General features: G+C 44.4%; 1 protein-coding gene across 1 annotated transcript in view; it reads right to left on the reverse strand.

The window, feature by feature from the left end:
• The window catches only part of LOC141975259 (maestro heat-like repeat-containing protein family member 2B), a 56,818-nt gene that overhangs the window by 42,119 nt on the left and 1,166 nt on the right, over nt 1-13,533 (reverse strand). The window contains exons 2-3 of the mRNA XM_074935559.1: nt 11,311-11,392; nt 7,308-7,448 (exon numbers count right to left, since the gene is read on the reverse strand). Of these exons, the coding sequence (XP_074791660.1) occupies nt 7,308-7,448; nt 11,311-11,343 (174 nt within the window). The 5' untranslated portion in view covers nt 11,344-11,392. The remainder of the gene's footprint in view (nt 1-7,307; nt 7,449-11,310; nt 11,393-13,533) is intronic.

Here is a 13,533-nt window from a genome sequence, read left to right on the forward strand (position 1 = left end):
AGACTGTTTGAAATAAATGTAGTAAGCAAGAGACTCCAAGGTGTTGACCTTGATATATCTGGAGCAATGGAACAACTGGACAATGCAAAGTCATACCTACAGTCTTACCGGTCAGATGAGGGATTTCAAAGAATTCTGAAGAGTGCACAGAAGTTGGCAGAGGAACTTCACACTAAGAAGAAGACATTTTGATTACGAAGCACGGGATAATCCCATGAGAGACCCCAAACAACAATTCAAAGTTGAATTCTTTAACCAGGTGCCAGATTGTGCAGTGCAGTCAGTTGAAGAATGTTTCCTGCAGCTCAACAAACACAGCAGTACATTTGGGATGTTGTATGATATTCCAAAACGTCTCACTATATCTGAAGAAGACCTACACCAGCAATCCAGGGCACTAGAGACAATGTTGACACATTGATGTGAGTGATTTAGGTGATGAACTGAAAGCCCTTTCAAGATACATTTCAGCAGGATCAACTCCAAAGTCTGTTCTGGACTCTATGTGCACAAATAAGATGACCACCCTCTTTCCAAATGCTTTAGTTGCTCTGCGCATACTTCTAACACTTCCTGTAACAGTTGCCAGTGGAGAACGCAGCTTCTCCAAGCTGAAGTTAATAAAAACACATCTACGCTCCACAAGGACGCAGGAGAGGCTGGTCGGCCTTGCAACCATCTCAATAGAGCGTGAGCTGGCTCAGACTGTGGACCTTCAGGAAGCAGTTCAAATCTTTACAACCAAGAAGGCACGGAAAGCACCACTTTGATTATTCAAACAGATAAAAATGCCAGTGTTTACTATGCAGACAAGAAAAGATACATTTGCTGTTCAGGCGTTTGAAAGTTAAGTGTTACTTAAAATTTTTGAACAAGGCATTTTAAGTTGTTAGTTCTCCTTTATTGGGGTAGGTAGCAGAGCAGTACCATGAGAGGAGTAGAAGAAGGCAGAATTGAGACCTTTCAAAGTTTTGGCACAAGCAAGGCGGCATGGGGGCAACCCGCCTCAAGTGCCAAAATGTTGTGGGCTGCCTGTGGTGTCACCTGCAAACTTGCTGAGGGTGCAATCCACGCCATCCTCCAGATCATTAATGAAGATATTGCAGAAACTCAGCCCCAGGACTGACCCTTGGAGCAGTGCGCTTGATACCAGCTGCCAACTAGACGTGGAGCCATTGATCACCCGTTGAGCCCGATGACCTAGCCAGCTTTCTATTCACCTTATTGTCCATTCATCCAGCCCATACATCTTTAAGAATACTGTAAGAGACCGTATCAAAAGCTTTGCTAAAGTCAAGGAATAACACAACCACTGCTTTTCCCTCATCCACAGAGCCAGTTATCTCATCATAGAATGCAATTAGGTTAGTCAGGCATGACTTGCCCCTGGTGAATCCATGCTGACTGTTCCTGTCCACTTTCATCTCCTCTAAAATTGAATCCTTGAGTACCTGCTGCATGATTTTTCCAGGGACTGAAGTGAGGCTGACTGGCCTGTAGTTCCCTGGATCCTTCTTCTTCCCTTTTTTAAAGATGGGCACAACATTAGCCTTTTTCCAGTTGTCCGAGACTCCCCCGATTGCCATGAGTTTTCAAAGATAATGGCCAATGGCTCTGCAATCACATCCGCCAACTCCTTTAGCACCCTCGGATGCAGTGCATCTGGCCCCATCAACTTGTGCTCATCCAGCTTTTCTAAATAGTCCTGAACCCTCCTCCAAATACTGTGCTGCCCAGTGCAGTAGTCTGGGAGCTGACCTTGTTCATGAAGACAGAGGCAAAAAAGGCATTGAGTAAATTAGCTTTTTCCACATCCTCTGTCACTAGGCTGCCTCCCCCATTCAGTAAGGGGCCCACTTGTAGGCATATTCTCAATATTTGTGATTCTGTTCATAATAAATTGTAAACCTGCAATATTGATTTATAATTCTTCTATTTGACATAATTGTAAATCTGCAATATTGATTTACAATTCTGTATTAAAGCTTGCAAACCATACATTGCAAACCGCTCAATTGGCTCTGCTTTCTCTAAATTGATACTTTCTCTCACTTGTTATTAAGATGGACGCTTGTAAAACCAAACCGCTTAAATTGACTCTGAATTGATACTTTCTCACTTGTTATTAAGATTGACGCTTGTAAAATTAAACGGCTTAATTGACTCTGCTTTCTCTGTATTGGCGCTTTCCATTGATTGTAATTGAGATTGACGCTTATAAATGTAAACCAATCAATTAATGTTACTTTCTCAAATGGTTATGTTCAATTGGCGTTACTTTGCAAACGGATACTTTGTAATGGAGATTGACATGCTTTTTAACTAACTTCACTTTATGTTCAATTGGCTCTACTTTGCAAACGGATACTGTGTGATGGAGATTGACATGCTTGTTTGTAACACCCATGAAGAGCCGCGAATTGGAGCGGCGCTCATAGAAATGTCACATAGAGACTCCCACCCTCTATAGTTTGGATCAGGAATGTTAAAAAATGGGGAGTCTCAAATAAATAACACCTTTGTATGATAAAAGAAAGGTAATACCGAAGGAATGTTAAGAGACAGGGAGTCTCAAATAAAATAACAATACTCAATGAAATGAGAAATGTGTTTTTATTAAAGTAAGGAATGTATGTGAATGAATGGTGGGTTTTGAATAATCAGGGAAGTGCCAGCCTAGGAATTTAACATCAATTGGCTGAAGAAGACGCCAGGTGGAGACAACCAGAGAACCCCACCAGAGGGCAAACTGGGATCCACCCGACCAATTCAAAGGATGAAGAAAGCTGATGAGCACCTGACAGCCGTCCTGGAGCAGTCATGACTAACAATATGACAAAGCAAATTCCACGGACTGGCATAGGAAGAAATTCCTATAAAAATGGACACTAAGGACTGAGAACTTTGAGTCTCCAGTTCTGCCACTACCCTTCAGGAGCATCGGATGCGCATCTGACACGGACTCGGCTCCACTCTCGTGTACAGGTTACCTGGCCAGTACTCTGTCACGAACAACCTCTAGGCTGGTAACTATAACCCCTATGCAGAACTGGTATGAATGAATATATATATATATATATATAGTTAAGTAAGGAATAAGTAATGATACGACAGTGTGAGTTTTATATTTCTTTTTATTATATTTACAATAAATGTGGCATTTTGCCTTGTCCCTTTAATAAGATCCTGCTGGTTTTTATTTTATTGGTACAACACACTCTTTCCCTGACCTTCTTCTTGTTCTTCTTCATACCTGAAGAAACCCTTCTTGTTACTTTTAACATCTCTTGCTAGCTTCAACTCCTAGTGTGATTTGGCCTTCCTGATTTCACTCCTGCATGCCTGAGCAATATTTTTGTACTCCTCCCTTGTCATTTGTCCAATCTTCCACTTCTTGTAAGCTTCTTTTTTGTGTTTAAGATCAGCAAGAATTTCAGTGTTAAGCCAAGCTGGTCGCCTGCCATATTTACTATTCTTTCTACACATCGGGATGGTTTGTCCCTGTAACCTCAATAAGGATTCTTTAAAATACAGCCAGCTCTCCTGGACTCCTTTCCCCCTCATGTTATTCTCCCAGGGGATCCTGCCCATCAGTTCCTTGAGGGAGTAAAAGTCTGCTTTTCTGAAGTCCAGGGTCCGTATTCTGCTGCACTCCTTTCTTCCCTGTGTCAGGATCCTGAACTCGACCATCTCATGGTCACTGCTCCCAGGTTCCCATCCACTTTTGCTTCCCCTACTAATTCTTCCCGGTTTGTGAGCAGCAGGTCAAGAAGAGCTCTGCCCCTAGTTGGTTCCTCCAGCGCTTGCACAAATAAATTGTCCCCTACACTTTCCAAAAACTTCCTAGTAAGTGGAGCCCTACCGAAAGTATTCTACTATGTTCTATGGTAAAAGTATTTTACATAGAACTAGTAATGTGTGTACTGTGCAATGTCATTATTTAGTAATAACGTTTTTCTAAACAAATTGTAATAATAAATGAAACCACAGAAAATTAGAATTTATTTTCTTGTTTTCTTTTGGATGCATATGTATGCTAAAATAAAAAATTAGTATTAATGGATGGTGAAAAGAAAGAGTGTTAATTTAAATAATAGTTTTAGATAGGACTGAGTTCAAGAAAGAGAAGGGTATTTGTCATACTAAAATTGAAAGGTTTCAATGATAGGTAAATATGGGCAATGTGCTTATATTTGTTTATAACATAGGACCTCCAGAAACAGAACATTTTTCTTTCAATTGCATATAATGAAAAAATTCACACTGATTTTGTCCAACAGGCTATGATTAATAATAAATAATAATAATTTTAATACAAATTATGTTTTAATCAAACAAGCTATTGGGCTTAGCACAGGTTGAAATTCTTTGGTCTGTGCTATTCAGGAGGCTAGATTAGATAATCTAATAGTCCCTTCTGGCCTTAAACTATGACTATATGAACAAATTAAATTTCATATACATGCCACATGTAAAAATAGTCTTCCCAAGGCTATGTGGAAGGCAGTGTGGCCTAGTGGATAGCACACTGAACTGGAACTCTGGAGACCTAAAATCTATTCCTGGTTCTCCCATTGGCAGGCTGGGTGACCTTAGTTGAATCATGTCACCTCCCTGTGACTCAGTTTCTCCATCTGTAAAATGGGGATAATGGTACTGACCTCCTCTGTTAAGTGCTTTGAGCTCTGCTGCTAAGAGCTAGATATTAAAATATTATGTAAACAATATTTCAGTGTTGTGTCTTTTATTTTTATATACATGGTTCACAGATGTAATAGTTACATGCATTCCCTTACAAAAACTGTTGACATTATCATATAAAGCTAGTGGGATGAAATTGGCTAGTATTGCAGTTATCCAAAAAATTGCATTTTTATGAAAAAGAAACAACTGAGGTTTGGGCTACACTAGCAATTTATGTCACTCAGGGGTGTGGAAAATCCACACCCTTGAGTGATGCAGCTATACCCACCTAACCCCTAACTCTCATTGACATAGCTACTGCCGCTCAGGGAAGTGGAGTACCTACACAGATGGGAGAGATGCAGCTGTGCCAGGGCAGCATTATAAGTATAGACAAGCCCTAAGCAATACAGATCAGGTGCTGGAATTAAGGACAGTTTTAGTTGTTAGCAGCAGAAGGTTGGTTCACATTCACCATGTATTCTTTACAGAAAAGGTTCCAAAAAAAGGTGACACAGGGGACCGAACTTTCTATGCTGCCCTGGTTTTAACATGTAAATATTTACCCACCCACCCCTTGTTACTTCTCAAGAAGATTTTTTAGATTTAGATTTTTTTTTCTGTTTCCACCAAATCTTCATTACGCTCTTAATTTGAAATCTGTGATACAACCTTAACTAGGGGGTTGTGACCACTTCACCATAGTATCACAGTTTGCTGTCTGTATAGGACTGCAGACAAAACAACGTTTCCAACAGGGTAGCTGAGAGAGAGAGAGAGAGAGAGAGAGAGAGAGAGAGAGAGAGAGCGCCATCAAATACCTTATGGCCTGTAGGAAAGTTCTCAGAGTGCAAATTTCACATCTGCTGACTACTGTTCCTATTCCCATGTGCATCACCACGCTTCATACTGACCCTGGCTAGTACCACAGCCCTATAAGACATCAAGAATTAGCTTTTCACAAGGGGAACTCTGTGGCCCTACAGCTCCAAGATGGGGCCTGCAATGTACAACACCCTTACCATGTCAAAATGAATCCAGATTCCTTTAGAACCTTCACCCTTTCACGGAGTGATGCAACCGGAGTATTTTCAGTGACACAGCACAGCCTTCTCAGAACAAGCCAGCATTTATTAGTCACCTGGCACACAGCATCAAAGAGCCCTTAGGTCAGCATGGGACAGCCAAGCTCAAGGCAGAGTCCAAACTAGCAGAAGCAACTGCCCCAGTAGCCCATGGTCTCCTAGAATCCACTTGGCTGCTCTCTCTCACTCACTTGCTCTGTGTGCCTCTGTGTCTGCAGCAGCACACGGTGTCTTCATAGAATCATAGAATATCAGGGCTGGCAGGGACCTCAGGAGGTCATCAAGTCCAACCCCCTGCTCAAAGCAGGACCAATCCCCAACTAAATCATCCCAGCCAGGGCTTTGTCTTCACACGTCACCCTTTGTTCTGCTGGGGACTTTCCCGCGCTGCTTCTCTGCAGCCTGTTGGAGGAAGTCACTTGTTCTTGGCTGCTGGTTGCTAGGAATTAATTGTCCAATCTGTGGATCTTCTGTTCATCTGTGCTGATTCCATTCAGTACCTGGTAGCTCATTAGATTCTAACCCAGACAGACCTACTGCCTACATGACATCATCAGGGCCTCGCCCCCCTGCCCCCAGAGCAGGAAACCCCTCCTTTGCTCTGAAGCAATGTCTACACTACAAACTTACGTTAACTCAAGTTACCTCAGCATCCAGCCACCGTGGTTAGTACATCACTTGCGTACATGCATACTTGGCTCAGTGTGTTGGCAGTGCATGTACGCACCAGGAGTGCTTGTATCGATGCAGAGTGTGGTGCACCATGGGTAGGTCGGTATCCCACTGTGCAACTCGCCACTATCCAGCACACTGTCTTTTGGGAAGTTTTGGCAATGCATGATGGGGCCAAAATGAGTTGTGCAGGAGTGACTGGGAGCATGGGGTCAACTTCCCAGTTTGCAATTGTCTCCATCCCATAATGTTATCCATGTTAGGTAAGAAAAGCTAAACAGGAGGCAGTTATGCCAACCGAACCAAAGTCAGGCTAAAAGAGGCTGCTGGGAAAGTAGAATGAAGGAATATTTGTTTAAGTTACAAAGAGTAAAAAAAAAAAGGGAAGGTCTGCATTCCTGCATTTTTGTACCAGATGTGCTGGGAACAGTCCTTGAGATACAGAGGCGCTGTTTTCCACTCCCTGCTTTTGTGTTAGGTCTGTTTTTACTCTTCGTCTCCTAGTTAACACCCATACCCACAAAAAAGTTAGTGAAGCACTACGATTTGCTAAAAGTTATCTACAATAAGGGGGGTAAATGTGCATGCATATAGAAAAAGAGGATTTTAACTAATATAGGGGAGGGGTGGGCTGCTTTATAAATAAATCTGTAACGCGACGAAACTGTCTATAAAAACCTATGAGTTTTACTTAGAGGCCGGCTGGTTCTCTTTGGAGACGGGCTGCTCTCTATTGTTGTGTGCACTCTTCAATAAAGAGCTTTGTGTTCGGACCTTGCTGGTGTTGCCTGTCTCTCTCCGGTCAGACAACGAACCGTGTTGTCTGGGGTTCAAGCCCTCGACATCCATATGACATAATTTTCTCACCTTTTTTTCAAACTCCCACAAAGCCGGGCGACCTTCCTTGTTGTCTGCCATCTCTGACAGAAGTGTGGAGCCTGTACAGCTCTGCACTATTACCATGAGCGTTGCAATCACAGGGCGTATGATCCTGGAATATTTGCAGAGCTGCAAGAAGAACCAAATCAGTGAGGAACACAGCAATTCTTTGGAGGACAGATTGTTGTGGGGCAGAGTGACAACCAATTTGAGAAAAGAAAAGGAGTACTTGTGGCACCTTAGAGACTAATCAATTTATTTGAGCATAAGCTACAGCTCACTTTAAATTGGTTAGTCGCTAAGGTGCCACAAGTACTCCTTTTCTTTTTGCGAATTCAGACTAACACGGCTGCTACTCTGAAACCAACCAATTTGAGGTTATTGATGGCATTCACGGAGCTGCTGCGGATGGTGGAGCACCACTTCTGGGCCCAAGAAGTGAGCACCGACTGGTGGGAGCACGTCCCGCAGGTGTGGGATGATGAGCAGTGGCTGCAAAACTTTCAGAAGCACAAGGCCACATTCATGGATCTGTGCACTGAGCTCGCCCCAGCCCTGCAGTTCAGTCACACCAAAATGAGAGCTGCACTGACAGCTGAGAAGCAAGTGGCAACCGTTCCCTGAAAACTTGCAACATCAGATTGCTACCGGTCAGTCAGGAATCAATTTGGAGACAGGGTATCCACCCGGAGCCATTCATAGGTGCCAACTCTGTTGGTGCTCCGGGACTCAAGCACCCACAGAAATAAACACTGGGTGCTCAGCATCCAGGAGCCAGAGCTTGAGTGTGGAATGTGATCAGTTCTGTGCTGCTAACAGCTTCTGCCCTTAGGGCAGGGAGTTTGTTCATAAACAGAGGCAGGATGATTAAGATAACAAAAGGCTTATCATTAAATTACATTAAGGATCATTAGATGATCCTGAAAGCATTGCCAGGCACTCCAGTTAAAAGATAGGAAACAAAGGGCAGGAATAAATGGTCCATTTTCAGAATGGAGAGAAGTAAATAGTGGTGTCCCTTAGGGGTCTGTACTGGGACCACTACTATTCAACATTTTCATAAATGATCTGTGAAAAGGGGTAAACAGTGAGGTGGAAACAACGAGGACTCCTTGTGGCACCTTAGAGGCTAACAAATTTATTTGGGCATAAGCTTTTGTGGGCTAGAACCCACTTCATCAAATGCATGGAGTGGAAAATACAGTAGGCAGGTATAAATATACAGCACATGAAAAGATGGGAGTTGCCTTACCAAGTGGGGGGGTCAGTGCTAATGAGGCCAATTCAGTCAAAGTGGATGTGGCCCATTCCCATCAGTTGACAAGAAGGTGTGAGTATCAACAGAAGGAAAATTATTTTTGTAGTGACCCAGCCACTCCCAGTCTTTATTCAGGCCTAATTTGATGGTGTTAAGTTTGCAAATTAATTCCAGTTCTGCAGTTTCGTGTTGAAGTCTGTTTTTGAAGTTTATTAGTCTTTAAGGTGCCACAAGGACTCCTCATTGTTTTTACTGATACAGACTAACACGGCTACCCCTCTGAAACCTGTCACCATGCAAGGCACTGAATTTAGCCATATGAAGTGGAAATACATCAACATCATGAAAAAACTCGTGCAGATACAGACAGACATCATCTTCCTTTCCAAATGCAAACAGATGGACACCATACCAAAAGGACTGAAGGTAAAAAATACATTACAATCAACATACCATACAGTCTATGGTGAGGGATTGTGCCACACACTCTCAAAGAAACTGCGGAACCACCTGATCAACATTCTATACAGCAAACAGGAAAAGATCAAGAATGAACTCTCAAAACTGGAGACTCTCATAAAAAAACAACCTTCCACACAAACTTCCTTGTGGCTGGACTTTACAAAAACTACACAAGCCATTTACAACACACACTTTGCCTCTCCACAGAGGAAAAAGGACACTAAACTATCTAAACTCCTACATGCCACAAGGGGCCACAACAGTGGTACCCTTAACTCACCCAACAATATTGTTAATCTATCCAGTTATACTCTTAGCCGGCAGAAGAGCCTGTCCTATCTCAGGGCCTCTCCTTCTGCCCCACCACCTTCACGAACATGATACCGTTCTGCACTGACCTGGAATCCTACTTTCACCATCTCTGACTCAAGGAATATTTTCACCACACCACTGAGCAGCAAACTAATGCACAGAAACCTTCCTACCAACACTACAAGATTAAGGACTCCTCCTGATGGTCGAAACAACAGACTGGACTTCTACATAGAGTACTTCTGCTGACATGCACGAGCTGAAATTGTGGGAAAGCAGCATCACTTGCCCTATAACCTCAGCTGTGCAGAACACAGTGCCAACCACAGCCTCAGGAACAACTCTGACATTATAATCAAAAAGGCTGACAAAGGAGGTGCTGTAGTCATCATGAATAGGTTGGAGTATGAACGAGAGGCTGCTAGGCAACTCTCTGACACCACATTCTACAGGCCTTTAACCTCTGATCCCACTGAGGGTTACCAAAAGAAACTGCACCATCTGCTCAAGAAACTCCCTGAAGGAGCACAGGAACAACTCTACACAGACACACCCCTAGAGCCCTGACCAGGGGTATTCTATCTGCTACCCAAGATCCATAAACCTGGGAATCCTGGATGCCCCATCATCTCAGGCATTGGCACCCTGACAGCAGGATTGTCTGGCTATGTGGACTCTCTCCTCAGGCCCTAAGCTACCAGCACTCCCAGCTATCTCCAAGACACCACTGACTTCCTAAGGAAACTACAATCCACTGAATGCATCCGATGAAGTGAGCTGTAGTTCACAAAAGCTTATGCTCAAATAAATTTGTTAGTCTCTAAGGTGCCACAAGTACTCCTTTTCTTTTTGCAAATACAGACTAACACGGCTGCTACTCTGAAACCAATATAATTCATTGGTGATCTTCCAGAAAACACCATCCTAGCCACTATGGATGTAGAAGCTCTTTATGCCAATATTCCACACGAGGATGGACTACAAGCTATCAGCAACAGTATCCCCGATAATGTCATGGCAATCCTGGTGGCTGAGTTTTGTGACTTTGTCCTCACCCACAACTATTTCAGATTTGCAGACAATTTATACCTTCAAGTCAGCGGGACTGCTATGGGTACCCGCATGGCCCCACAATATGCCAACATTTTTATGGCTAACTTACAACAACTCAGCTCTCGTCCCCTAGCATACCTGCTCTACTTGCACTACATTGATGACATCTTCCTCATCTGGACCCATGGGAAGGAGGCCCTTGAGGAATTCCACCATGATTTCAACAATTTCCACCCCCATCAACCTCAGCCTGGACCAGTCCACACAAGAGATCCACTTCCTGGATACTACAGTACTAATAAGCGATGGTCACATAAACACCATCCTATACCGGAAACCTACTGACCGCTATGCCTACCTACATGCCTCCAGCTTTCATCCAGACCACACCACACGATCCATTGTCTACAGCCAAGCCCTACGATACAACCGCATTTGCTCCAACCCCTCCGACAGAGACAAACACCTACAAGATCTCTATCAGGCATTCTTAAAACTACAATACCCACCTGGGGAAGTGAAGAAACAGATTGACAGAGCCAGAAGGGTACCCAGAAGTCACCTACTACAGGACAGGCCCAACAAAGAAAGTAACAGAACGCCACTAGCCATCACTTTCAGCCCCCAACTAAAACCTCTCCAGCACATCATCAAGGATCTACAACCTATCCTGAAGGATGATTCCTCACTCTCACAGACCTTGGAAGACAGGCCAGTCCTCGCTTACAGACAGCCCTCCAACCTGAAGCAAATACTCACCAGCAACTACACACCACACAACAGAAACACTAACCCAGGAACCAACCCCTGCAACAAAGCCCGTTGCCAACTCTGTCCGCATAGCTATTCAAGGGACATCATCATAGAACCCAACCACATCAGCCACATGATCAAGGGCTCACTCACCTGCACATCTACCAATGTGATACATGCCATCATGTGTCAGCAATGCCCCTCTGCCATGTACATTGGCCAAACTGGACAGTCTCTACACAAAAGAATAAATGGACACAAATCAGACATCAAGAATTGTAACATTCAAAAACCAGTAGGGGAGCACTTCAATCTCCCTAGACACTCAATAACAGACTTAAAAGTCATCATTCTTTAACAAAAAAAACCCTTCAAAAACAGACTTCAACAAGAAACTGCAGAACTGGAATTAATTTGCAAACTTTACACCATCAAATTAGGCCTGAATAAAGACTCGGAGTGGCTGGGTTACTACAAAATTAATTTTCCCTCTGTTGATATCCACCCCTTCTTGGCAACTGTTGGGAATGGGCTACATCCACCCTAATTGAATTGACCCCCCAACTTGGTAAGACAACTCCCATCTTTTCATGTGCTGTATATTTATACCTGCCTACTGTATTTTCCACTCCATGCATCTGATGAAGTGGGTTATAGCCCACGAAAGCTTATGCCCAAATAAATGTGTTAGGTGCCACAAGGACTCCTTGTTGTTTTTACTGATACAGACTAACACAGCTACCTTTCTGAAACCAGTGAGGTGGAAAAGTTTGCAGATGATACATAATTTCTCAAGGTAGTTAAATCCAAAAGAGTTACAAAGGGATTTCACAAAACTGGGTGACTTGGCAACAAAATGGCAGATGAAATTCAATGTTAAATGCAAAGTAATGCACATGGCAAAATATAATCCCAACTAATTTAATCCCCAATTAAATCATCCCAGCCAGGGCTTTGTCAAGCCTGACCTTAAAAACTTCTAAGGAAGGAGATTCTACCACCTCCCTAGGTAACGCATTCCAGTGTTTCACCACCCTCCTTGTGAAAAAGCTTTTCCTAATATCCAACCTAAACCTCCCCCACTGCAACTTGAGACCATTACTCCTTGTCCTGTCATCTTCTACCACTGAGAATAGTCTAGAACCATCCTCTTTGGAACCACCTCTCAGGTAGTTGAAAGCAGCTATCAAATCCCCCCTCATTCTTCTCTTCCGCAGACTAAACAATCCCAGTTCCCTCAGCCTCTCCTCATAAGTCATGTGTTCCAGACCCCTAATCATTTTTGTTGCCCTTCGCTGGACTCTCTCCAATTTATCCACATCCTTCTTGTAGTGTGGGGCCCAAAACTGGACACAGTACTCCAGATGAGGCCTCACCAATGTCGAATAGAGGGGAACGATCACGTCCCTCGATCTGCTCGATATGCCCCTACTTATACATCCCAAAATGCCATTGGCCTTCTTGGCAACAAGGGCACACTGCTGACTCATATCCAGCTTCTCGTCCACTGTAACCCCTAGGTCCTTTTCCGCAGAACTGCTGCCTAGCCATTCGGTCCCTAGTCTGTAGCTGTGCATTGGGTTCTTCCGTCCTAAGTGCAGGACCCTGCACTTATCCTTATTGAACCTCATCAGGTTTCTTTTGGCCCAATCCTCCAATTTGTCTAGGTCCCTCTGTATCCTATCTCTGCCCTCCAACGTATCTACCACTCCTCCCAGTATAGTATCATCCGCAAATTTGCTGAGAGTGCAATCCACACCATCCTCCAGATCATTTATGAAGATATGCTATCACTACAGAACCTGGACCACATAGTGACTGAGGAATGGACAGCCAAGTCAGCCAGGCCCACAGGATAAATGTTAGTAATTTTATTTATGATGATAACAAAGCCCTAGCTGGGCTGACACTGGCTGCTCTGAGCATAGGCGCTGACTCCGTGGGTGATCTAGGGCTAGAGCACCCACAGGGGAAAACTGGTGGGTGCTTAGCACACACCGGCAGCTCCCTGCCCCGCCCCAGATCACCTCCACCTCCACCTCCTCCCCTCAGCGTGCCACGTGTCCGCTTTTTCCCCCTACCTCCCAGGAACTGCGGCCAATGGGAGCTGCTGGGCCAGTGCCTGAGAGTAGCAGTGAGCGGAGACCACGCCAACCACCCACCTAGGAGCTGCTGCTAGAGGGGTGTGCAAGTTGCTTTCGGGAGCTTCCCGAGGTAAGTGCCGCACCCCTCTCCTGTGCCCCAACCCCCTGCCCCAGCCCAGAGCCCGCCCCCCCATCTGCACCCCAACCCCCCGCCCCAGCCCAGAGCCCGCACCCTCTCCTGCACCCCAACCCCCCGCCCCAGCCCAGAGCCCGCCCCCCCTCCTGCACCCCA

Source organism: Natator depressus, chromosome 20, assembly GCF_965152275.1.
Source record: "Natator depressus isolate rNatDep1 chromosome 20, rNatDep2.hap1, whole genome shotgun sequence".
Lineage (NCBI taxonomy): Eukaryota > Metazoa > Chordata > Testudines > Cheloniidae > Natator > Natator depressus.